The 26,558-nt window shown below is 41.3% G+C and overlaps 1 protein-coding gene across 3 annotated transcripts; it reads left to right on the top strand.

Moving 5' to 3' along the window:
• The first annotated feature begins 3,053 nt into the window (after positions 1-3,053).
• On the top strand, positions 3,054-10,971 carry LOC120046452 (NAD-dependent protein deacetylase sirtuin-1-like). 3 transcript variants are annotated; one of them, XM_038991703.1, is made up of 9 exons: positions 3,054-3,464; positions 4,248-4,370; positions 7,472-7,710; positions 7,802-7,954; positions 8,068-8,215; positions 8,308-8,387; positions 8,536-8,719; positions 8,853-9,506; positions 9,685-10,971. In XM_038991703.1, the coding sequence occupies exons 1-9, from the start codon at positions 3,146-3,148 to the stop codon at positions 9,963-9,965; spliced, it is 2,181 nt and encodes a 726-aa protein (XP_038847631.1). In that variant the 5' UTR covers positions 3,054-3,145; the 3' UTR covers positions 9,966-10,971. The 3 variants fall into 3 exon arrangements, with proteins under 3 accessions (XP_038847631.1, XP_038847632.1, XP_038847633.1); XM_038991704.1 differs by having other exon boundaries at positions 4,299-4,370; XM_038991705.1 differs by lacking the exon at positions 4,248-4,370.
• Positions 10,972-26,558: the final 15,587 nt, after the last annotated feature.

Here is a 26,558-nt window from a genome sequence, read left to right on the forward strand (position 1 = left end):
GTTAGCATTGAATAGCCCCTGCGATATGCAACTTTTCAGGGAAGATAGGAACCAATATACACAGGCAGTTAGGAAAGCAAAGGCTAGCTTTTTCAAACAGATATTTGCATCCTGTAGCACAAACTCCAAAAAGTCTGGGACACTGTAAAGTCCATTGAGAATAAGAGCACCTCCTCCCAGCTGCCCACTGCACCGAGGCTAGGAAACACTGTCACCACCAATAAATCCATGATAATTGAGAATTTCAAAAAGCATTTTTCTACGGCTGGCCATGCTTTCCACCTGGCTACCCCGGTCAACAGCCCTGCACCCCCCTCAGAAACTTGCCCAAGCCTCCCCTACTTCCCCTTCACCCAAATCCAGATAGCCGATGTTCTGAAAGAGCTGCCAAATCTGGACCCCTACAAATCAGACAATCTGGACACTCTTTTTCTAAAATGATCCGCCGCAATTGTTGCAACCCCATTACTAGCCTGTTCAACCTCTCTTTCGTATCGTCTGAGATCCCCAAAGATTGGAAAGCTCTTCAAATGGGGAGACACTCTAGACCCAAACTGTTACAGACCTATATCTATCCTACCCTGCCTTTCTAAGGTCTTCAAAAGCCAAGTTAACAAACAGATCACCGACCATTTTGAATCCCACCGTACCTTCTCCGCTATGAAATCTAGTTTCTGAGCTGGTCACGGGTGCACCTCAGCCACGATCAAAGTCCTAAACGATATCATAACCGCCATCGATAAAAGACAATACTCTTGCTGCAGGTGATTTTCTGATCCACCTCTACGCAGATGACACCATTCTGTATACTTCTGGCCCTTCTTTGGACAGTGTGTTAACTAACCTCCAGACGAGCTTCAATGCCACACAACTCTCCTTCCGTGGCCTCCAACTGCTCTTAAATGTATTTAAAACTAAATGTATGCTCTTCAACCGATCGCTGCCCGCACCTACCTGCCCGTCTAGCATCACTACTCTGGACGGTTCTGACTTAGAATATGTGGACAACTACAAATACCTAGGTGTCTGGTTAGATTGTCAACTCTCCTTCCAGACTCACATTAAACATCTCCAATCCAAAATTAAATCTAGAATCGGCTTCCTATTTCGCAACAAAGCATCCTTCACTCATGCTGCCAAACTTACCCTCGTAAAACTGACTATCCTACCGATCCTTGACTTCCACGATGTCATTTACAAAATAGCCTCCAACTCTACTCAGCAAATTGGAGGCTGTCTATCACAGTGCCATCCGTTTTGTCACCAAAGCCCCATATACTACCCACCACTGTGACCTGTATGCTCTCATTGGCTGGCCCTCGCTTCATATTCGTCGCCAAACCAACTGGCTCCAGGTCATCTATAAGTCTTTGCTAGGTAAAGCCCCACCTTATCTCAGCTCACTGGTCACCATAGCAGCACCCACCCGTAGCACGCGCTCCAGCAGGTATATTTCACTGGTCACCCCCAAAGCCAATTCCTCCTTTGGCTGCCTTTTCTTCCAGTTTTCTGCTGCCAATGACTGGAACGAATTGCAAAAATCACTGAAGCTGGAGACTCATATATCCCTCTCTAACTTTAAGCACCAGCTGTCAGAGCAGCTCATAGATCACTGCACCTGTACATAGCCCATCTATAAATAGCCCATCCGACTACCTCATCCCCATACTGTTATTTATCTTTTGCTCCTTTGCACCCCAGTATCTCTACTTGCACATTCATCTTCTGCATATCTATCACTCCAGTGTTTAATTGCTAAATTGTAATTATTTCGCCACTATGGCCTATTTTTTGCCTTAACTCCCTTATCTTACCTCATTTGCACACACTGTATATAGACGTTTCTATTGTGTTATTGACTGTATGTTTGTTTATTCCATGTGTAACTCTGTGTTGCTGTTTATGTTGCACTGCTTTGCTTTATCTTGGCCAGGTAGCAGTTGTAAATGAGAACTTGTTCTCAACTGGCCTACCTGGTTAAATAAAGGTGAAATTAAAAAATAAAATAAAAATTGTTTGCAAACTGATATGTGAAACATATTAGTGCCAAAAATAACATTCAAAACAGGCAACTCAATTTTGTTAGTTATTTATTTTTAGCTAAAAATGTGGCACTGCCCCACCTGCCCTGGGTGATATGTCGCCACTGTAGTAGACAATGTTCAACAACAGTGTGGGCACCCTTCGCACATCAAGGTCTCCGTATGACCTTTAATCTGAACCTATGCTCAAAACAATTGAGTGACCCCCAGTCTTAATGTGTTAAATTACTAATGAACTTCAGAGTAGTTTAAATGTTACATGGCCCTGTAATAAGTCTACACCAGGCAGTGACAGTTGAATGGATGCAGGATGCAAATAGTTTTATTTGTTTGTTTTTAATTCACACTTTCAATGCAATACTTCATAAATGTTTTGTCATACACGTGGTATACGGTCTGAAGTTTAAGTCTGAGTTTAAATTATAAACTCGGTGGTTAGAGACCTGAATGCTGATTGGCTGACAACCGTGATATCATACCGTATACAGGGTATGACAAAACATTTATTTTTACAGCTCTAATTACGTTGATAGCAGTTTATAATAGCAATAAGGCAACTCGGGGATTTGTGGTATATGGCCAAAATATCACGGCTAAGGGCTGTGTCCAGGCGCTCCGAGATGCGTCGGGCATAAGAACAGCCCTTAGCCGTGGTATATGGCCCCTTTCGTGCGTTATTGCTTAAATATAATCCATTCTGATCAATATTATGCAAGCTTTGAAAATAACTGATTTAGCTAGCCTGGCTCCTCTGAAGGCTTCAGTGGTGTTGCGCGTTCCAGGTCGACTTTATTTTAGGTCGCGCTGTGCAGCTGGCAGTCTCAAGAACCAGAACGACAATGTGCCATTGAATATTGCAATATTATCCAGCTAACGCTAGTAGCTTTAGTTGATTTGAAATGTGACATTTGCTCAAATAATATCAATCAATGTTCATAGCTAACATTAATCATGATACGTGTTCTTATGGTTGACGTCATTGACGTGGCGCTCGGGCCGCAACTACTGGTGGAGTGGAGAGCGAGTCACATGCGCCATTTAAATACCCAGCTGTCGACCGAGAAATATTTTGTATTTTACCACAGCGGCTTTTTCTGCTGAAGATGGCGGACGGGGAGAGTATCCTTGTTGAAGCCACTTCAAGTATGGAAGAACCCGTTTCAAAAAAGTCCAAAATGAGCATGGCCATAGAATGTGGGCTCAAAATTGGTCAGACTGAGCAAGCTACATACGGGCTAGAGGCTTGTGAGAGTTGGGCTGCGGCGATTTCTGCGCGGCCAGATGAGGAGATTGAGCCGGTGATGGCGTTAGGACAGGCCCCAGCAGCAGCACTAGGCGGAGACAATGGGCTGCTGGTCTTGGAGCCTCAGGAAAGCGTAACAAACTTAAAAAAGGAGTCTGCACCCGCTGCGGAGCATGCAGGTAGGCTAATTTAGCTAGCTGCTATAGCTAGTATGCAAAGTTTTTTTGCGGACTCGAGCGTTGCATGTCTGGTTCGATTACTCCACCTTGGATAGCCAATTCAATTGGGCTCGCTAGCGTTGTAGCTAACTTGCTGCACGCTGGTTCAGCAGTACGTCAGCCTGAAGGTTGAAACTAGCAAACTTTAGCCGACTCGTTTAAAAATAGGTAGCCGATATCAACATTAGCTTTTTGGCTAGTAATGTTATGCAATTCAGGTTTTTGGGTTGGAAGTTTTGCACATTTCAGGGAATGCAAAAATACAGTAACATTTTCAAGTCCTTTGCAGAATAGTTAGCTAGGTAAATTACTGTTTAACACATTGCCTGAGTGATCTGTTATGAAGAGATGGCTAGTCCACATTAAAGATGCAGAAATCGCTCCGCCATTTCTTGGTTGCTAAAATACTAAAAGTTAGCTTAATTTCAGTTAATGTGACAACATACAAGTAGATAATAATGTACCATTTAAACCGCTGTGAAATCTATTTTTACATAACCAAAAATATTGTATTTTCAGTTGTTTGAAGCTGGTGTATAAAACCGAAAGTACAAGACGCGAAAGCGAAACGTAAGAACGGGAAGAATAGAAAAAGCACACAGACCAGAAATACTGCTTGCTTTCAACGAGTGACAGATATTTAACACATTTCTATATGAATTTGGTCGGGTACATATTGCAGCTTTAAATTAATTGACAAAACTATCAATTCCCACAATCGTGTCCTCTTTATTGCTTGTCCAGAGTGTCTTGGCACTGATGAGGAGTTTCACCAAAATGGCTTTGCCTTCCCAGATGGTGTCAGTGAGGATGATGACAGATCCTCACATGCAAGTTCCAGTGACTGGACCCCTCAACCACAGATAGGTACAAGATGTCTAATAATACATTTTATTTTTTACCAGGTGTATTGAAAAATAATTTTTCAAACTGTACAAAAGACAACATGCAGACGCTCAACCATCAACGACATCACACCTGCCCAGAGACCTACCTGTTTTCACCCCTATCTCCAGTGCCGGTTGAGAGAACGCCAGGAGTGTGCAAAGCTGTCATCAAGGAAAAGGGTGGCTACTTTGAACAAACTCGAATATAAGATGTATTTTGATATAACAATTTTTTGGGTTACAACATGATGCCCTAAATGTTATTTCATAGTTGTCTTCACTATTATTCTACAATGTAGAAAATAGTGAAAATATAGAAAAACCCTTGAATGAGTAGGTGTGTCCAAACTTTTGATTGGTACTGTACATTTTTCAAGATAATTGACGAGAAGCGTATCGTCCAGCCCATCGGGTATCTCACTGCACCCTCATGACAATTCTTGAAATATGCAGACAAGTAAATTTACATTGCAACACTTCTGACAGCCAACTTTCTCCACCCATAACATTTTGACTTTATAGCATTTCCAGGGGGCATGGATTATTTAGTCATTATTAGGTTTACACTTTAGACATTACTCTGTCGTTGTGCTGTAAATTGTCTCTTATATAATACATTCTATACATTACGCTTAATCCAGTATAAACTAAAGGTTCATTAAGAATCCATTCATTAGTTATGTTCAAACATTCCCTCCATCTTGTGCCAATATCAGTTATTTTTATGTCTTGGTACCAATAGTTTATAAACTCAGCAAAAAAAGAAACATCCCTTTTTCAGGACCCTGGTTTTTCAAAGATAATTAGTAAAAATCCAAGTAACTTCACAGATCTTAATTGTAAAGGGTTTTAACACTGTTTCCCATGCTTGTTCAATGTACCAAAAACAATTAATGAACACGCACCTGTGACTAACAGCTTACAGACGGTAGGCAATTAAGGTCACAGTTATGAAAACTTAAGACCACTAAAGAGGCCTTTCTACTAACTCTGAAAAACACCAAAAGAAAGATGCCCAGGGTCCCTGCTCATCTGTGTGTACGTGCCTTAGGCATGCTGCAAGGAGGCATGAGGACTGCGGCTGTGGCCAGTGCAATAAGTTGCAATGTCCGTATTGTGAGACGCCAAAGACAGCGCTACAGGACGGACAGCTGATCGTCCTCGCAGTGGCAGACCACGTGTAACCACACAGGATCGGTAAATCTGAACATCACACCTGCGGGACAGGTACAGGATGGCAACAACTGCCCCGAGTTACACCAGGAACGCACCAGTGCTCAGACTGTTCGCAATAGGTTGAGAGAGGCTGGACTGAGGGCTTGTAGGCCTGTTGTAAGGCAGGTCCTCATCAGACATCACCGGCAACAACTTTGCCAATGGGCACAAACCCACCATCGCTGGACCAGACAGGACTGGCAAAAAGTGCACTTCGCTGACGAGTTGCAGTTTTGTCTCACCAGGGTTGATGGTCGGATTTGCGTTTTATCGTTGAAGGAATGAGCATTACACCGAGGCCTGTACTCTGGAGCGGGATCGAGGTGGAGGGTCTGTCATGGTCTGGGGTGGTGTGTCACAGCATCATCGGACTGAGCTTGTTGTCATTGCAGGCAATCTCCACGCTGTGCCTTACAGGGAAGACATCCTCCTCCCTCATGTGGTACCCTTCCTGCAGGCTCATCCTGACATGACCCTCCAGCATGACAATGCCACCAGCAATACTGCTTGTTCTGTGTGTGATTTCCTGCAAGACAGGAATGTCAGTGTTCTGCCATGGCCAGCGAAGAGCCCAGATCTCAATCCCATTGAGCACGTCTGGGACTTTTTGGATCAGAAGGTGAGGGCTAGGGTCACCCCCCACCCCCCACCCCCCCCCACCCCCCAGAAATGTCCGGGAATTTGCCGGTGCATTGGTGGAAGTGGGGTAACCTCTCACAGCAATAACTGGAAAATCTAGTGTAGTCTTTGAGGAGGAGATGCACTGCAGTACTTAATGCAGCTGGTGGCCACACCAGATACTGACTTACTTTTGATTTTGACCTCCCCCTTTGTTCAGGGACACATTATTCCATTTCTGTTAGTCACATGTCTGTGGAACTTGTTCCGTTTATCTCAGTTGTTGAGTCTTATGTTCATACAAATATTTACACGTTAAGTTTGCTGAAAATAAACAGTTGACAGTGAGAGAACTTATTTTTTTGCTGAGTAATTTTTTTCCTAAGAGGTTGTCATTTGGATAGGCTCTCTGCTAGGTTTTGAATATCATACCTATCATATGAAGATCCTTTTCTAACTCAAATAGAATTCCCTTAAGATTGCTCTAATGTCCCAAAAGATTTCAAATCAACATTTTGTGATATTAAACTTAAATTGCATGTATTTGAAAATATTGACATTGGTCAATCCAAAATTGCTTTTTATTTCTGAAATAGATTTCCTATTACCAAGTAATTTTGTTTTTTACGCCTTTGTTTCCATGTGAACCAATTTATCGGTGCATTCTGAAAAGCTATGTAAGGATTTTTCCCATGGCCTGTGTTTTTTGGGAGTAACATTGGTTCTTGTAGAATCTGTTTTAATTTTCTTCCATATTGTTAGTGTTAACTATGAAGTTGTTAATGTTCTTAGTTTATCGTTTAAAAATACACAAGTGAAACGATTGAGGGTGAATGTGCATCTTCTATAATTACACATTGTTCCTCTTTAGTGCATTTAATGATATGTCTCAAATAAAAGCCATGGGTGGTGAGTTGATGCAATTCCAATCAGAGGTTAAAAAGATTAGGGAGATGTAACTTTCTTTTTTTAGTTTTATTTGCCCGTATAAAGTTTAATGGCTGAGGTATACTTTTTTAAAGAATGTCTTTGGTGGGGTAATTGGTATTACTGAGAATATATATAAGAACTTTGGGAACCATGCCATTCTGAAGAGGTTTATTCTACCTTTACGATTTATGGGAAGATTGTTGCATTTAATACATCTGCTGTAATACACGAAATTGCATGCAACCCAGGTGATGTTCAAGATACAATAACATGTTTAAAGCAATTTGAATGTGCAGTATTTCTGTTTGTTTTTATTAGGTTCCTACAGTTTTATTCAGCAACACATTATGAGAGAGACCAATCCAAGAACAATACTAAAAGACTTGCTTCCTGAGACTGTGCTTCCGCCTGACTTGGATGACATGACATTGTGGCAGATCATCATCAACATCTCGGAGCCTCCTAAAAGAAAGAAGCGCAAAGACATAAACACCCTGGAGGATGTGGTTCGGCTACTCCAGGAAAGCAAAAAGATCCTTGTGCTGACCGGTGCTGGGGTATGTATTGCAGGGAACGATTAAGTTTTGCTGTGTCTTTGTATAGCTTTCACAGTTGCCTTATTAGGACTGATGGTTTATTTTTCCTCAGGTTTCTGTTTCTTGTGGAATACCAGACTTTCGATCCAGAGATGGCATTTATGCAAGGCTGGCAATAGATTTCCCAGATCTTCCAGACCCTCAAGCAATGTTTGATATCGAGTACTTCAGAAGAGACCCAAGGCCATTTTTCAAGTTTGCTAAGGTTTGTGGACTGAAAGCATATCTATATAGTATTTGTTTAAGCCATGATGAATATCTGTAAATGACCACTTGTTGGATATGTGAGACGGTTTTGATTGCTCTGTTCTCTTGCAGGAGATCTATCCAGGACAGTTCCAACCTTCGCCTTGTCACAAATTCATATCTATGCTGGACAAGCAGGGGAAGCTACTACGCAACTACACCCAGAACATTGACACTCTTGAACAAGTGGCTGGGGTTCAGAGGATCATCCAATGTCATGGTACATACTGTAATACATGGTAACTTTAATCAAGTGTTTGTGGTTCCGGGTCTAATATTCACTCTTATGACCCACACTCTTCTGTGTTTCAGGGTCTTTTGCAACAGCTTCCTGTCTTGTTTGTAAACACAAGGTTGACTGTGAGGCCGTAAGGGAAGACATTTTTTATCAGGTATTGGCAAGAATGGTTCCTATTAATATTCACCAGTGTCAAATCTGTGAATTGATGGACAGACTTGTGGCTTTTTTTCAGTCATTCACAGCTTAGTAGCATCCGTTGTCTGATTTGTTTCCATAATGAATTCAAATCTCTGTTCAAGGTTGTCCCTCACTGTCCACGGTGTCCAGATATCCCCCTGGCAATCATGAAGCCAGATATTGTCTTCTTTGGAGAGAATCTTCCAGAACTATTCCACAGAGCAATGAGGCAGGATAAGGATGAAGTGGACCTCCTTATTGTCATTGGGTCCTCACTGAAAGTGCGACCCGTGGCTCTCATCCCAAGTATGTTGAAAATGTTTTTTTTAGATGCCCAAGATTAGCAATGCTATTACCAATGTTATTGTCATGTTATTACCGGTATTATGCTTTATCTCGAGCCATGCATATATAACAGGTGACCTCTTTTTCCATCCAGCCTCTATTCCTCATGACGTGCCTCAAGTCTTGATAAATCGGGAGCAGCTGCCTCACCTCAACTTTGATGTGGAGCTACTTGGGGACTGTGATGTCATCGTTAACGAGCTCTGCCATCGGTTGGGCGGAGACTTTGAGCAACTGTGCTACAACTCCTTAAGACTCAATGAGATCACAGAAAACCCCCCGCGGTTAGCGATTTCCGCAGAGCAGCCTTCTTGCAAGGCCTTGTCTACTCACAGTAAGCCAGCAGAAAAAGAACAGAAGCACCGTCACACAGATTCATCGGTCAGTGCCTCAGAGGAGACGAACACTCATATGGTCTCAGACACTCCAGAACGCGACAGAGTACCTACAGAACCTTGTACGACGGCTCAGAATGTCACCGACACACCTGAAATCGATGGAGTACCACCGGAGCCCTGTCCAAAAGAGCAGATTGTCCAAGACACTCCAGAAGTAGTAGCACAACCTGAGCCCTGTCCAAAGGCTCCAAGCCCCAATGAGGAGAGAATGGATTATTCCGTCTCTCCATCAGCAGACACGCGGAGTGAAGAAGGCTCTGGATTAAATGATCAACACATCAACCTTGAAGTTCGCAGACTATGCTGGATGAGTCGAATCTGTCGAAGTCCTATCAGCAAGCGTCTTGAGAGTAAGATTTCAAGTGTTCGTTTACCTCCGATTATGTGCAAAACTTCTTTTTTTTAATGCAAAACCTTCTGATGTTAATAACTTTTCCATGTCGTTTCATTAAATCATGTCCTGTAATTTCCATGTTAAGACAACTTGTTGATGTGAAATTCACCCAAAATGTGATGTCTTTTACCCAGCTTCTCAATACCTTTTCCGAGCACCAAATCACTACATCTTTCACGGGGCAGAAGTGTACTCCAACTCGGAGGATGAGACGTCCAGCTCCTGCGAGAGCGAGGACTCCAGCCTGGAGATGGAGGAAGACAGTGATGCAGAGGACGAGCAGAGCACACCAACAGAGGAGGTCGAGGGCTGCCTCATAGACGCAGTGACACACAAGAAAGCCTGCGAGTGCACGTTGAGTGTGAAGCAGACAGACAATACAGACACAAATGTTCAGAACACCACAGACCTTTAAAAAACAAACAATTACCCTGTCTTGACAAGGCACTTTTCTTGTTTTTATTATCTTGTTTTGTATCATTTTTTTTTCTAGATTGCGTTGACACACTTCCGTACTTGTGCAGAAAATTCATTCTGTCTTTCTGCGACCGACCACATTACTGAGCTGCAGGGGAGTTGAGTACATGTTTTGTGTACTACCATTAGCAGCTTAACCAAGAAAGGAACAGCAAACTTAGACCAAAGACACTCTTCCCCCCCCCCCCCATACTCTAAATGTTTTTCAATTGTTTCATAAAGTCCTCAAATATTTTTGGGGACTTACCCACCACTGAAGTGTAAAGATTATATTTAATGGTGGCATTGTTTTCCTTACGATATTTGGCAGCTACTTTTTACTGTCATGGTCAAGCTTTTATTATTTTTGTATTTTGTAAGACATACTCAACGAGTAGGTGATGGTTTTCTAAATCAAATTGAAGTTATACATTGTGCAAACATAAAGCCTTATAAACATGTTCAATATGCTTTCATTTGAGCAAATAGCACTTTTTTGTCTTCCATTTCCAGCAGTTTGATGCATTTGTACTTATGTCCTTGGTTGCATGAGCTATTTGGAGAAATGTCCAGCCCAAACACAGACATTGTGTTCTGGGATCAGTTTAACATGAGCCGATTTTAGTGTTTTAAGAGCCTCATTCGTCTGTTTAAATTGTTTTTGTTTTGATATTGATCTTGGTAGTAAAATAACAAATATTTTCAACATTCGTGGTAGGCATTTTTTTGTTTTCATGACACAACGTAAATAGCCTTTATTAATCACAAGGTGTAACAACACACTTGTGTGAGATATGAGAGTTGCATGCTATTTGATGGCCAAGTTTAGTTTGAGAAGACCACTTTACAGGTAAGTGCATGCAGTTCAGATCCTGCAGCAGTGCCAAGGGGGCGTTTTACATAAATGAAGGGACAACATTTACATGAATGAACTGAAGATGATTAAAATGAAATTTGAGTTTTTAGAATTAGTATGTCATCTTTTGTGATGTTGGTGTGTCAGCTTTCATGCTCTGCATTATTTTTTACATAATTAAAAACGTACAAACCTTTTCTGTTTTCTTTAAAAACATTACATTTTATTTGCTAGATTTATATTAGGCTTAATGACACCATGCACCAACAAATAGCAGATAATCTCATTTGAGGTTGCCATTTATGTAAATATGGCATTACATACCTATATTGATAATGTATACTGTATTTATAGTATATCCCTATACCTAGGTTTTTTAAATTCTTATGCCTGCAAAAGTCACAAAGCTGTTTTTGTCTAAAATAGTACTAAGATTATTTTTCAAAGAATGTAATTCCAATCCAGCTTCAGTGATAAAAACGAACCTGTAGTCATTGCATTATTTTAACTACATTGTCCTGATACCCCAGTCGCAGTTCTTTTCAAGCCATTTCGTAAATTAGGCAAAGGATTAAGGTTTAGCTACAACGCTATTTGTCAACAACTGTTGTTCCAGACGCGACCACTAGATGAAGCTATAAGCATACTTCATCTAGCCACAATGGTAGAAGCGTAAACAAACCAACTGTGTCAGAAAAATAATCCGTATCATAACACCGGATCGTGGAATCTATTCAACACATCGCTAAGCCATTATAGAGTACAGGTTGGCTAAGCCTAACTACAGTAATGGTATTGCTGTTTCATCAGGGAGCCACAAAGATCAAGTAAACAAATGTCATCGCTGAATTCCCGTCATGTTTGCTATTTCATGAAGCCACAAAATGGAAAGAAGCTAAACAAATGATTTTATATTTGAATTTCGAATTGTTTAAAGTTGAGAGATATCATTCAGCAAAGTAATGAGACTGGGTGAGTAAGTATGCCTCCAGGGTAATATGGTAAAGTTGGCCTCAAGTAAAGGCCTTTGAACAAAAAAGACAAAGGAGAGAGAGAGAGAGCGCTTCATCAGCTTTTAGATTGCTCAGAATACGAGTAAAATAAAATATGCTAAGAGTGAAACACTTGCAATATAATCAGCAGAGATTAACTGCAGACGGGGGTTTAACCAAACATTACATGTACGTGCCATGGTAGAGAGAGAGAGAGAGAGAGAGAGAATGAGATAGTCCCCTTGTCCAATAGAAGTCAATAATCAAACACACCGAAAACTTGATCAGTCATAACATGTTGCAGCATCATCATGTGTTATGATCCGATAGGCTGCAAAGACTGTAACATTATAGTAAATAAGACTAAAATGCTGAATTGTTAGTATCAGCTGTTAGTAACAGCATCAGCCTACAGATACCTGCCAGACTTGAGAGACAGAGACAGTGTGTGTGAGACGCTTACCTGACTTTTTGTGGAAGGTACTACAGACCTTCTCGTGCACATAATGTCGTTGAGATACACTACATGACCAACATTTTTTGTGGACACCTGCTCGTCGAACATCTCATTCCAAAATCATGGGCATTAATATGAAGTTGGTCCCCCCCTTTTTCTGCTCCACTCTTCTGGGAAGGCTTTCCACCAGATGTTGGAACATTGCTGTGGGGACTTGCTTCCATTCAGCCACAAGAGCATTAGTGAGGCCGGCGCTGATATTGGGTGAATAGGCCTAGCTCGCAGTCGGCGTTCCCAAATCATCCCAAAGGTGTTCGGTGGGGTTGAGGTCAGGGCTCTGTGCAGGCCAGTCAAGTTCTTCCACACCTATCTCGACAAACCTTTTTTTTTTTAAAACCCTTTTTCTCCCCAATTTCGTGGTATCCAATTGGTAGTTGGTAGTTACAGTCTTGTCTCATCGCTGCAACTCCCGTACAGACTCAGGAGAGGCAAAGGTCAAGAGCCATGCGTCCTCCGAAACCCAACCAAGCCACACTGCTTCTTGACACAATGCACATCCAACCCGGGAACACCGACTGCGAGCTAGGCCTAATCAGCCGCACCAATGTGTCGGAGGAAACACCGTACACCTGGCGACCTGGTCAGCGTGCACTGCGCCCAGCCCGCCACAGGAGTCACTAGTGCGCGATGAGACAAGGATATCCCTGCCGACCAAACCCTCCCTAACCCAGACTACGCTGGGCCAATTGTGTGCCGCCCCATGGGCCTCCCGGTCGCGGCCAGCTGCGACAGAGCCTGGGCGCAAACCCAGAATCTCTGGTGACACAGCTAGCACTGCGATGCAGTGCCTTAGACCACTCGCCACCCGGGAGCCCTAACAAACCATTTCTGTATGGACCTCGCTTTGTGCATGGGGGGGATTGTCATGCTGAAACAGGAAAGGGCCTTCCCCAAACTGTTGCCACAAAGTTGAAAGCACAGAATCGTCTAGAATGTCATTGTATGCTGTAGCGTTAAGATTTCCCTTCACTGGAACTAAAGGGCCTAGCCCGAACCATGAAAACCAGCCCCAGACCATTATTCCTCCTCCGCCAAACTTTACAGTTATCAGTATGCATTGGGGCAGGTAGTGTTCTCCTGGCAACCACCAAACACAGATTCGTTTGTCGGACTGCCAGATGTTGAAGCGTGATGCATCACTCCAAAGAACGCATTTCCACTGCTCCAGAGTCCAATGTCGGCGAGTTTTACATCACTCCAGCAGACGCTTGGCATTGCGTATGGTGATCTTAGGCTTGTGCTCTGCCATGGAAACCCATTTCATTAATGAATAGTTCTCGTGCTGATGTTGCTTCCAGAGGCAGTTTGTAACTCGGTAGTGAGTGTTGCAACCCAGATGATTTTTACGGTACTAGGCGCTTCAGCACTTGGCGGTCCCGTTCTGTGAGCGTGTGTGGCCTACCACTTCACAGGCTGAGCCCTTGTTGCTCCTAGATGTTTCCACTTCGCAATAACATAACTTACAGTTGACCGGGGCAGCTCTAACGTGGTAGAAATTTGACGAACTGACTTGTTGGAAAGGTGGTATTGTGTGACGGTCCCACATTGAAAGTCACTGAGCTGTTCAGGAAGGCCATTCTACTGCCAATGTTTGTCTATGGCGATTGCATGGCTGTGTGCCTGATTTTACACACCTGTCAGCCACGGGTGTGGCTGAAATACACTGTAAAAATTAGGGATTCTTCTAAAAGGATTCTTGACACTGAAAATTGCCCCCAAAAGGTTCTTCCAAGAACCCCATAGGAGGTGGGGTTCATCGAGGAAGCTCCTTAGTTGGTGTTTTTTTTCTTCAGGAACCTAACTGCCCAACTGAAACATTTGGATTTGAATTTGAAAGGACAACAGGTGCAAGCACTTAACTGAAAAATATAAAGATCTCCTCAATTTAAGGTAAGGTTTGTCCCTTGTATAATTTAAATTGATATTGTTTTATGATGATACCATCTATCTTCTCATATTTGTGCAAATCTTTCTAAAACAGAAAATTGACAATTGAATGGATATCAAATCAACAAAGAGGCGAGAATATGTAGGCTATAAGACTATGTTGAAGGCTAGCTCTATTGGGTGCAGATGACTGAACTGCTCACTTTTGTGTCTGTGTCTGCAGGTAAACAGAGAAGGAGGCATACAAAGGTATGTCAATTGGTATTGGTATGTTATGCAGATCACATTTACCATCCTCCTCCCTTACCTCTTTAACGAATATCCCATAGACCTCTACATTATGGACAAGATATGTGAATGAAAACCATTATAAAAACAGTTTTTTAAATTCACATTTACCACAAAAACCAAGGTATGAATACGGTCTTTGCATGTTTTGTTAACCATCTGTATAATTACTATTTTACTATATTTTGGATTCACAGACTTCACCCTCCCTACACCTCTGATGAATATAACAGGGAACTTGTTTGATCATCATGCACTGCAAAATCATTCTGGCTAAGGAGATGGAGAACGTTAACACATCAACATCAACAGGCCAGAGGATATATCCATTTGACTTGGAGCTCTGCTGGGAGTTTACCTCATATTTAGATTTTTTATTCTGCTTTGCCACTAAAATCATAATAAACACTGACAACTAAAATATTGTGTTATTGTTGTTATTGTTATGCTTATTAATAATAAATAATAATAGGGGAGGGGGGGTAGTTAAAAAATGAACCCCAAAAGGTTATTCAAAGAACCCTTTTATAGGGTTCTTCGGAGAACTTATAGGGCTTTCCCCACAGTTTCAATTTGAAGAACTCATGAAGGATACTCCAGGAACCTTTTCTTTTTAGAGTGTAGCCGAATCCCCTAATTTGAAGGGGCGTCCACATACTTTTGTATATATGGTGTTTGTCGAGTTTCCTTGTAGGCCTATTTGGCGAGGAAACTGTAAAGCCAGCTCTATAGACTATTGCCTGTTTCTGTTTATGAGTCTTTTATTAAAGAATATGAAACAATGTGTATTTTTGCTGCTTTTAATCAATTCATGCAGAGCTGTTCTTTATATGGCCTAAAATAAATGTGTTCATATAGGGAGAATATTATATATAGGCTGTAGCATAGCGAATTTTGAGTCAGTTATGAAAATAGAACATGTAATGAATGCTGTAATTGTTTCATGTAATTGTTTCATTGGAAGTTTCAATAAAAAAATACTTTGTAATATGACTATAGAAATGAAACATTGTGGTTTTAGAGACACATTTACAGTAGCCTATGATTAAAGGGTTAGGCTATATTGGGCTTTTACCATCCTCCTTAGCATTATTCACATAATTCCAATTCAACCCATCACAATTATCGGCTTGGGTATTGACATCAATGAGCAGGCTTTCCAAGTGGGCTCCCTAGTGGCGCAGCGGTCTACGGCACTGCATCTCAGTGCAAGAGGTGTCACTTCAGTCCCTGGTTTAAATCCAGGCTGTATCACATCCGGCCGTGATTGGGAGTCACATAGGGCGGTGCACAATTGGCCCAGCGTTGTCCAGGTTTGGCCGGAGTAGGTCGTCATTGTAAACAAGAATTTGTTCTTAACTGACTTGCCTAGTTAAATAAAGGTTAAATAAAAAAATATTAAAAGTGAGGAGAGACACATTGGTAGTCATACCAACAGAAAAAGTCTTAAAATGTATGCATTTTCCCCTACATTGTAACAGTCTAATAAGTCAATTTAAAATAGAACAACATCACATAATCCATTTGGCCTGTCTCAAAAAATTTGTTTTGAGTTGACTGTATGGGGGTATTATATTAAAGATCTATTCGAGGGTTCAACTTAAGGAAAGGACATCTTTTAAAACTATTTTGATACTCACCTCCTGTATTGATAATATGAATGAGAATGTAGTCCATTTCATTTTGAAATCAGTATCTGTCCATCTCTCCCATAGATCCCAGTTGTTGGTATGAGAGATTCACAAGACTATAACATTTGAATGTTGTAAAATGCTTCCCTGCCTGGACACTCACATTCAAATCATTTTCACCTCAAAATCATTTTCACCTCCCATTTTCCTCCCAAAAATATGCATGAGAGATTCACAAGACTATAACATTGGAATGTTAAGTGCTGCCGTACCATGCATGGTTGGCGAGGACACAGATTGAATAAAATGAATTACATGGAAATAATGTTTTTTAGCTTTTGAACCTGTATAGTTTGTTGGGCTATCCTTTTTGTAACATATGAGACATCAAAACGTTCTAGAAAAACCTTGCATGTTAACACAACAGCTGTTCACTTTACTGTTATTCTGAAAATCATTTCTGAATCAGCTGATGATTGTTGAAACAGGGTTCAAGTTTTATGTCTACTTTCACAGATAATTGCTTATTATATTGATAGGCAAACATTGTCACTAATACAAGGAACAAAAAGTGTTTGTCACACGATGTCGACAAGTAAAATGTTATCAGAATATTAAAATTGTACATTCCCAAGACGCCCAAAAGATGGTTCTAGTTCATACATAAATGTAAAATAATAACATGCAAACAAACGAAAGAATACTATTTTATTAATTTAAGATTATCACCAAGACAGGCAGACAGTCCAAATGGTACATTAGGCTATACATTGCACAAGAAGAGTATAGGCTATTTTATGAGATTTAAGAGAATGAATGCAAATATATCCTGCTAATGGTACAATAACTAGATCCATTTGATTACCTTTAAAACTATCGTCTGAACGGCCGGATCTGAATAAATGGATGGATGGATGGCTTCAATAGTCCAGCAATTGAATTGCAAGTCGTTCATATACTTATAATCCAAATATTCTGCTTAAAAAGATCTTGCACTGCTACCCTCAGCATTCATTATTCTTAGAAAAAAAATCCTGGCACATGAATGCTACATCTACAGACGGGAACGACCGACCGCAAATAAGACCTTCTGGAAGTGCCCCGAATATGATGCTTTCGAATGCCAAGGTCGCATAACCCTCACTGACGGAGTTATCTCCAAATTATGCTGGATAGCTGGTTCTTTCAGCGCCCGGAACATCAACTGGAGGAGTTCCTGACACTTTCAGGCAACATGGGTTGCAGACAAGGTCGGACGCCTTGGAGAGAGCCAATGTTAATGGCTTTATTATTTGTATTCTTATTATTGATGACAGCATGCTCAATGCCAATTACATGGTTGCTAATCTGTTTCTATCTCTTTTTTTATGTTCAGAATGGAACTGCCACTATGCCGTCCTTCAAGACTTGTCGAAGACCGACAACGGAGGTGGAGGGATGTCATCGACTTTTTCCCGCGAATCTTGGCGCTACCCATCCCACCATTCGGAAGACCATCGAGGCATTGCAATGATAGCAGCAAAGAAGTGAAATGAGAATGGAGCAGCAACTTTTGGGGTACCACCGCCATGCCAAAAACCCCGCTACCACAAGCAACAGAAGGATCTGAAGTCACTGGTTAATTAAGAAGTAGCCTACACCATGACTTAACGACTGGAGTCTGACCTAATGAGCGTTGCCTAATGAAGTAGCATGTAAATACTCCAAAATCCATCTATTCAAGTCAACTAAATGTGCAAAATGTGTTGATTTGACAAATAATGTTAAGTTAAGTTGACTTCAACTCAATAAAAGCTGTAAACATAAAAAATCAAGTTCAGTTAGCAAAGAACAATTTGCTCAGTCAACTTTAAAATCAGAACTAATAAGTCAAATAAACTAAAACAAAATCCTAGTTGTGTTGACGAAACATGACAAGTTATAATAACTACAAATCATGACATTGTCTTAACTTATAAAATCAAGTTGAATCAGCTAGGACCTACGTGTTCCCTCAACTTTCAAATTAGATCCAATAAGTAAAAGTATCTAAATAAAGACAACAGTTGTTTTGACTTTAAATGTCAAGTTAGGATAACTATAAAATCTTGACATGAACTTTACTTACAAAATTAAGTTAAATCAGCTAAGACCTGTGTGTTAATTTTACTTTCAATTCAGAACCAAGAAGTCAAATCAACAACACCAAGATAACAGTTGTGTTTATTAAACATTTCAAGTTTTGATAACTACAATTAATTACACTGTCTTAACTTACAAAATGTATTTGAATCCACTAAGAACAATTTGTTCAGTCAACTTTCAAATCAGAACTAATAAGTAAAATAAACTAAAACAAGATCCCAGTTGTGTTGACAAAAAATGACATGTTATATTAACTACAAGTCATTACATTGTCTTAACTTATAAAATCAAGTTGATTCAGCTATGACCTATGTGTTCCCTCAACTTCCAAATTAGATCCAATAAGTCAAATGAACTAAATGAATACAACAGTTGTCTTGACTTTAAATGTCAAGTCAGGATACCTACAAATCGTACGTTAACTTAACTTACAAAATTAAGTTAAATCGGCAAAGACCTATGTGGTCATTTAACTTTTAAGTCAGAACCAAGATGTCAAATCAGTGGTCTGTGCAACTGCCTCCGGTGCACATGTACTGTTGTGTGGGTTTGAACTTCTTAATTATTGACCTAATAGTGTACCTATTGTTTAATAGTGGAAACCATTTTTTTATTTTTGAATTTGTGAGTGTTTTTGCCTTTCCACATTGTGATTGATGAAAAATGCATATTCCATGCGTGTTACCTTATTTTTATACCCCAGTTAAAGGGAGCCATGGAAGGCCACAATACAGCTCCTTTTTTTCATTAGTAAGAATCCCTATAGGGTGCCAACAATTTTCACAATTGTAATTTTGTTGATCTGTTTGTTTTAAATGGAATTTGATTGGTGCAACTTTGCTGCAGTGACTTCCCCCATATTCCTTGCAGCCAATAAATTCAGGTTTTGTCTGTGAGGGCAAAGGTCACGTGCAATATCTCATGTTCTCATTTCTGACACCAATGCAGCAAATGTTAAAGAATATGGGGCCACATAGCATGAACTGTGTCAATTGTATGGGCTATGGTTTCATATTGTGTTAGCTGAGGGTTACAGGTTTTTACTGCATGAAGGTCTACACATGTGTAACTGTAACAGTATAACTTTAATCCATCCCCTCGCCCCGACCGGGCGCGAACCAGGGACCCTCTGCACACATCAACAACAGTCAGCCACGAAGCATCGTTACGCATCGCTCCAAAAAAGCCGCGGCCCTTGCAGAGCAAGGGGAACCACTACTTCAATGTCTCAAAGCGAGTGACGTCACCGATTGAAACGCTATTAGCGCGCACCACTGCTAACTAGCTAGCCATTTCACATCGGTTACATAACTAAGGCCAAGCTGCTTGCTTAGCAAGTAGACCTATTGCTTAAACTGTAGGAGAATGATTTACATACACAATTTCTCTATGCATACACATGTATTAGTGATCCTAAAATTGGGCCTAAGCTTTCATGGCTAACCATCTAACAATTCGTGTTTGGTGAGGCCAATGTAGTGAAAGTAATATGTGTAATGTTACAATTGGTTATAAGAGAGATTAACTACAAAAAAACACTCGGAATGCATCAGATCACCTATCCCATTGTGTGATGTTTGTGTAGAGTTTGCTCCTTGTTTGCGCATTGATAGGAGATATAAATCAAACTTCATTTGGTTTAGCACTTACAAGCACTCCTTGTAATTCTAGTAATCAATTAATTCTTAAACAAAAGTGTTTAGAATCAAACATATTTTTTATTTACTTAAGCCTTGTCGTACTAGCACAATTTATTTTAGAACTCAGTGTTAATTTATAGGCAGCGGCATCATTTCAGGAAGTGGCTTGATCAAGACTGTGCTTCTGAAACTACTTCATTCAACAGCTTTCCAAGCTGGAGTGAGTAGCTTGGAAAAATGTGAGTATCTCCTTTAAAAAAATACAACCACTAGCATGTTATTTACCTACTTTTCAGCACAAGAATAGCAAGGACATTAGCCACTATGTTACATGCTAGCTAGCTAGCTGGTAAGCACCACACACTCTCCATGTTAAAATGGTAATTTGGTTAAATTAAGAAAGAAAAACATATTTGACTACATTTGGCAAATAGTATTTTACTATATCATGTCACGCCCTGACCGTAGAGATCCTTTTTATGTCTCTATTTTGGTTGGTCAGGGCGTGAGTTTGGGTGGGCATTCTATGTCTAGTGTTCTATGTTGTCCTTGTTTTGTATTTCTATGTGTTTGGCCTGGTATGGTTCCCAATCAGAGGCAGCTGTCTATCGTTGTCTCTGATTGAGACCATACTTAGGTAGCCTGTTCCCACCTGTGTTTGTGGGTGGTTGTTTTCTGTTTTGTGTGTTCACCTTACAGGACTGTTCGTTTGTCGTTTTTGTTGTTTCGTCAAGTGTTTCGTATTTTACTAAAGGTAATATGAACACTTACCACGCTGCACCTTGGTCCTCTCCTTCCAACAGATGTTACATATCAGTTTAAATCGGATTGCTTGTGCAATTCTGCTATGTGTACTGTAGTATAATTGTAGCTAAGCTTGCTGTTATCATGCTGTTAAATAGTACCGCTCTAGCTAGCAGCACACATGGCGCCAAATTGCAGACATGCTGACTAACTTTGTTTGTTAACCTGCATAACAGTAGCTAGCAACAAAAGCCAACTGTAGCTATGCTTGTAGTTATAAGTACTATTATATTGGGTGGTAATGAGCTGTTATCAGTTTATTTTACTATTGTGGTTGTATTCAGTGACTTGCTAGCCAAACATCAGATATAGGCATGTGTAGCTAAGTAAATTCTCCAGGGTATGTTGTGCCATTTAGCTAGGATGCTGTTAGCTAGTATCGCACTATCTAGCATGGTGTTAGCTAGCATAGTGTTAGTTAGGACCGTTAGGACACGTGGCCGAATTTGCACATGTGCTGGTTAGTTAAAGTGCATTTAGTAAGCATGGCGCTAGATAGCACGTGGTCGAAATTGCACATGTGCTGATAAAAGCTGCTTGTTGGCTAGCTTGGAAATAGTTTGATAACTTGCATAATAGTACAAAGGAAAGATGTTTGCTAGCCACTCTTCTAGTTAGTATTGGGTTTTTTCCAAAATATATTATTTAAAAACCTAAGAATATTCCAATGATTTAATTAGCCTAATCTTGCAGGTAGTAATGTTGGCATATATTTTGTTATTTTACAATTGTTAGTTTGGGTGTATTGAGATGTTATGTTAAACAAACCATGTTATAAAAATTAATTTTGTAGTTAGTAAACAGGTTTACATAGACAGCACTTATATCTTGAATTTTTAACCAATTTCAGAATTTGTTAATTAACATTAACTAAAGTGAATAAAAAATAGGTTTATGTAAACATTCTTTTTTTAGATGATTGGAAATCCAAAAGCATTATTCTTCAATGGATGAAGTGGAACTGTAAGTATTGCAGATTTGACACATCAAATCAACGCATCCTTATTAGACATTACACATTGAAGCATGGATATTATGCAAGATACATTGGTGGATACATTGCCATGTAACCATCAAGACTGTCGGTGCACCTTTAAAACAGAAACAGCACTCAAGAAGCATTTGACTTAACACTGAAGAAATGTTCATGAAACAGTTACTGCTTGTATTTTTTTATTTTTTTATTTCACCTTTATTTAACCAGGCAGGCAAGTTGAGAACACGTTCTCATTTACAATTGCGACCTGGCCAAGATAAAGCAAAGCAGTTCGACACATACAACAACACATAGTTACACATGGAGTAAAACAAACATACAGTCAATAATACAGTGAAAAATAAGTCTATATACAATGTGAGCAAGTAAGGTGAGATAAGGGAGGTGAAGGCAAACAAAATATATATATATATATATATATATATAAAAAGGCCATGGTGGCGAAGTAAATACAATATAGCAAGTAAAAACACTGGAATGGTTGGTTTGCAGTGGAAGAATGTGCAAAGTAGAGATAGAAATAATGGGGTGCAAAGGAGCTAAATAAATAAATACAGTAGGTAAAGAGGTAGTTGTTTGGGCTAAATTATAGATGGGCTATGTACAGGTGCAGTAATCTATGAGCTGCTCTGACAGCTGGTGCTTAAAGCTAGTGAGGGAGATAAGTGTTTCCAGTTTCAGAGATTTTTGTAGTTCGTTCCAGTCATTGGCAGCAGAGAACTGGAAGGAGAGGAAGAATTGGTTTTGGGGGTGACCAGAGAGATATACCTGCTGGAGCGTGTGCTACAGGTAGGTGCTGCTATGGTGATCAGCGAGCTGAGATAAGGGGGGACTTTACCTAGCAGGGTCTTGTAGATGACCTGGAGCCAGTGGGTTTGGCGACAAGTATGAAGCGAGGGCCAGCCAACGAGAGTGTACAGGTCGCAGTGGTGGGTAGTATATGGGGCTTTGGTGACAAAACGGATGGCGCTGTGATAGACTGCATCCAATTTATTGAGTAGGGTTTTGGAGGCTATTTTGTAAATGACATCACCGAAGTCGAGGATTGGTAGGATGGTCAGTTTTACAAGGGTATGTTTGGCAGCATGAGTGAAGGATGCTTTGTTGCGGAATAGGAAGCCAATTCTAGATTTAACTTTGGATTGGAGATGTTTGATGTGAGTCTGGAAGGAGAGTTTACAGTCTAACCAGACACCTAGGTATTTGTAGTTGTCCACATATTCTAAGTCAGAGCCGTCCAGAGTAGTGATGTTGGACAGGCGGGCAGGAGCAGGCAGCGATCGGTTGAAGAGCATGCATTTAGTTTTACTTGTATTTAAGAGCAATTGGAGGCCACGGAAGGAGAGTTGTATGGCATTGAAGCTCGCCTGGAGGGTTGTTAACACAGTGGCAAAAGAAGGGCCAGAAGTATACAGAATAGTGTCGTCTGCGTAGAGGTGGATCAGAGACTCACCAGCAGCAAGAGCGACATCGTTGATGTATACAGAGAAGAGAGTCGGTCCAAGAATTGAACCCTGTGGCACCCCCATAGAGACTGCCAGAGGCCCGGACAACAGACCCTCCGATTTGACACACTGAACTCGATCAGAGAAGTAGTTGGTGAACCAGGCGAGGCAATCATTAGAGAAACCAAGGCTGTCGAGTCTGCCGATGAGGATGTGGTGATTGACAGAGTCAAAAGCCTTGGCCAGGTCAATGAATACGGCTGCACAATATTGTTTCATATCGATGGCGGTTAAGATATCGTTTATGACCTTGAGCGTGGCTGAGGTGCACCCATGACCAGGTCTGAAACCAGATTGCATAGCGGAGAAGGTATGGTGGGATTCGAAATGGTCGGTAATCTGTTTGTTGACTTGGCTTTCGAAGACCTTAGAAAGGCAGGGTAGGATAGATATAGGTCTGTAGCTGTTTGGGTCAAGAGTGTCCCCCCCCCTTTAAAGAGGGGGATGACCGCAGCTGCTTTCCAATCTTTGGGAATCTCAGACGACATGAAAGAGAGGTTGAAAAGGCTAGTAATAGGGGTGGCAACAATTTCAGCAGATAGTTTTAGAAAGAAAGGGTCCAGATTATCTAGCCCGGCTGATTTGTAAGGGTCCAGATTTTGCAGCTCTTTCAGAACATCAGCTGACTGTATTTGGGAGAAAGAGAAATGGGGAAGGCTTGGGCGAGTAGCTGAGGGGAGGGCAGTGCTGTTGACCGGGGTAGGGGTAGCCAGGTGGAAAGCATGGCCAGCCGTAGAAAAATTCTTATTGAAATTCTCAATTATAGTGGATTTGTCGGTGGTGACAGTGTTTCCTATCTTCAGTGCAGTTGGAACCTGGGAGGAGGTGTTCTTATTCTCCATGGACTTTACAGTGTCCCAGAACTTTTTTGAGTTTGTGTTGCAGGAAGCAAATTTCTGCTTGAAAAAGCTAGCCTTGGCTTTTCTAACTGCCTGTGTATATTGGTTTCTAGCTTCCCTGAAAAGTTGCATATCACGGGGGCTGTTTGATGCTAATGCAGAACACCATAGGATGTTTTTGTGTTGGTTAAGGGCAGTCAGGTCTGGAGAGAACCAAGGGCTATATCTGTTCCTGGTTCTAAATTTCTTGAATGGGGCATGCTTATTTAAGATGGTGAGGAAGGCATTTAAAAAAAATAACCAGGCATCCTCTACTGACGGGATGAGATCAATATCCTTCCAGGATACCCCGGCCAGGTCGATTAGAAAGGCCTGCTCGCTGAAGTGTTTCAGGGAGCGTTTGACAGTGATGAGTGGAGGTCGTTTGACCGCTGACCCATTACGGATGCAGGCAATGAGGCAGTGATCGCTGAGATCTTGGTTGAAAACAGCAGAGGTGTATTTGGAGGGCAAGTTGGTTAGGATGATATCTATGAGGGTACCCGTGTTAACGGATTTGGGGTGGTACCTGGTAGGTTCATTGATCATTTGTGTGAGATTGAGGGCATCAAGCTTAGATTGTAGGATGGCTGGGGTGTTAAGCATGTTCCAATTTAGGTCGCCTAGCAGCACGAGCTCTGAAGATAGTTGGGGGGCAATCAGTTCACATATGGTGTCCAGAGCACAGCTGGGGGCAGAGGGTGGTCTATAGCAGGCGGCAACGGTGAGAGACTTGTTTTTAGAGAGGTGGATTTTTAAAAGTAGAAGTTCAAATTGTTTGGGAACAGACCTGGATAGTAAAACAGAACTCTGCAGGCAATCTTTGCAGTAGATTGCAACACCGCCCCCTTTGGCCGTTCTATCTTGTCTGAAAATCTTGTAGTTAGGGATGGAAATGTCAGAATTTTTGGTGGTCTTCCTAAGCCAGGATTCAGACACGGCTAAAACATCCGGGTTGGCAGAGTGTGCTAAAGCAGTGAACAAAACAAACTTAGGGAGGAGGCTTCTAATGTTAACATGCATGAAACCAAGGCTATTACGGTTACAGAAGTCATCAAAAGAGAGCGCCTGGGGAATAGGAGTGGAGCTAGGTACTGCAGGGCCTGGATTCACCTCTACATCACCAGAGGAACAGAGGAGGAGTAGGATAAGGGTACGGCTAAAAGCTATGAGAATTGGTCGTCTAGAACGTCTAGAACAGAGAGTAAAAGGAAGTTTCTGGGGGCGATAAAATGGCTTCAAGGAATAATGTACAGACAAAGGTATGGTAGGATGTGAATACAGTGGAGGTAAACCTAGGTATTGAGTGATGAGAGAGATATTGTCTCTAGAAACATCATTGAAACCAGGTGATGTCATCGCATATGTGGGTGGTGGAACTGAAAGGTTGGATATGGTATAGTGAGCAGGGCTAGAGGCTCTACAGTGAAATAAGCCAATAAACACTAACCAGAACAGCAATGGACAAGGCATATTGACATTAAGGAGAGGCATGCTTAATCGAGTGATCATAAGGGTCCAGTGAGTAGAGGTTGGTTGGGGTCACGGCGATCCAGACAGCTGGCCGGGTAGCTGGCTATCGGTAGCAAGATAGCATAGGATGGAGGTCTATTTTTAGTCACCTCGTGCGTTTCCGTCGGTAGATTAGTGGGGTTCCGTGTGGTAGAGGGGATCAATCCAATTGGCAAAATAGATATAGTTATAGTGACCCAAGAAAAATTGTCCGATATACTTATTCAGATAGCAGCCGATAAGACAGCTAACGATTAGCGGGCCCCAGATGAGCGTTCAGGTAACGTCGCGACGGAGGTGCCAGTTGGATAACTCCCTCGGGCAGATAACGTCGGTAGTCAGTCGTGAAGGCCCGGTGGGGCTCCGCATTTGTAGTAAAACGGGTCCGGATAGGTGATTGTAGCCCAGGAATGGCTGATGGAACTCTTCAGCTGGCTAGCTCCGGAATAATTTAAGTTTTCTCCGGGATCGACGTAAGCCAATAGACACACGGTTTGCAGCTAGCTAGCTGCAAAATCAAGGTGTAAATGTCCAGAGCTTGCGGTTGAAATCCGGGGATATTGAGAAAAATAGGTCCGGTATGTTCTGGTCTGAGTCGCGTTGTACAAAAGTGCCGATAGATTATCGAGCTAAAGGAATAGCTGATGACCACAAAACGTGGTTAGCTGAAATACTAACGTTAGCCAGTAAACCGGCTAACTTCTGGGTAGCTTCAGGTTAGCTTCAGGTTAGCTTCTGGGTAGCTTCTGGCTAGCTTCTGGTTAGCTTCTGGCTAGCTTCTGGCTAGTTTCTGGCTAGCTTCTGGTTAGCTTCTGGCTAGCTTCTATTGTGGATTTTCAGATTTGAGGTAAATAATACTTTTTTTTGTAATTGGTGAGGCGGGTTGCAGGAAAGCTTTTTGTAGTTGAGTTCTTGGATAAT

Source organism: Salvelinus namaycush, chromosome 4 (assembly GCF_016432855.1).
Source record: "Salvelinus namaycush isolate Seneca chromosome 4, SaNama_1.0, whole genome shotgun sequence".
NCBI lineage: Eukaryota > Metazoa > Chordata > Actinopteri > Salmoniformes > Salmonidae > Salvelinus > Salvelinus namaycush.

Coding starts and splice junctions, on each gene's coding strand:
- LOC120046452 (XM_038991703.1), top strand. CDS start 3,146: ATGGCGGACGGGGAGAGTATCCTTGTTGAAGCCACTTCAAGTATGGAA. Junction 4,371..7,471: donor GACCCCTCAACCACAGATAG/GTACAAGATGTC, acceptor TGTTTTTATTAG/GTTCCTACAGTTTTATTCAG. Junction 8,388..8,535: donor GGGAAGACATTTTTTATCAG/GTATTGGCAAGA, acceptor TCTCTGTTCAAG/GTTGTCCCTCACTGTCCACG.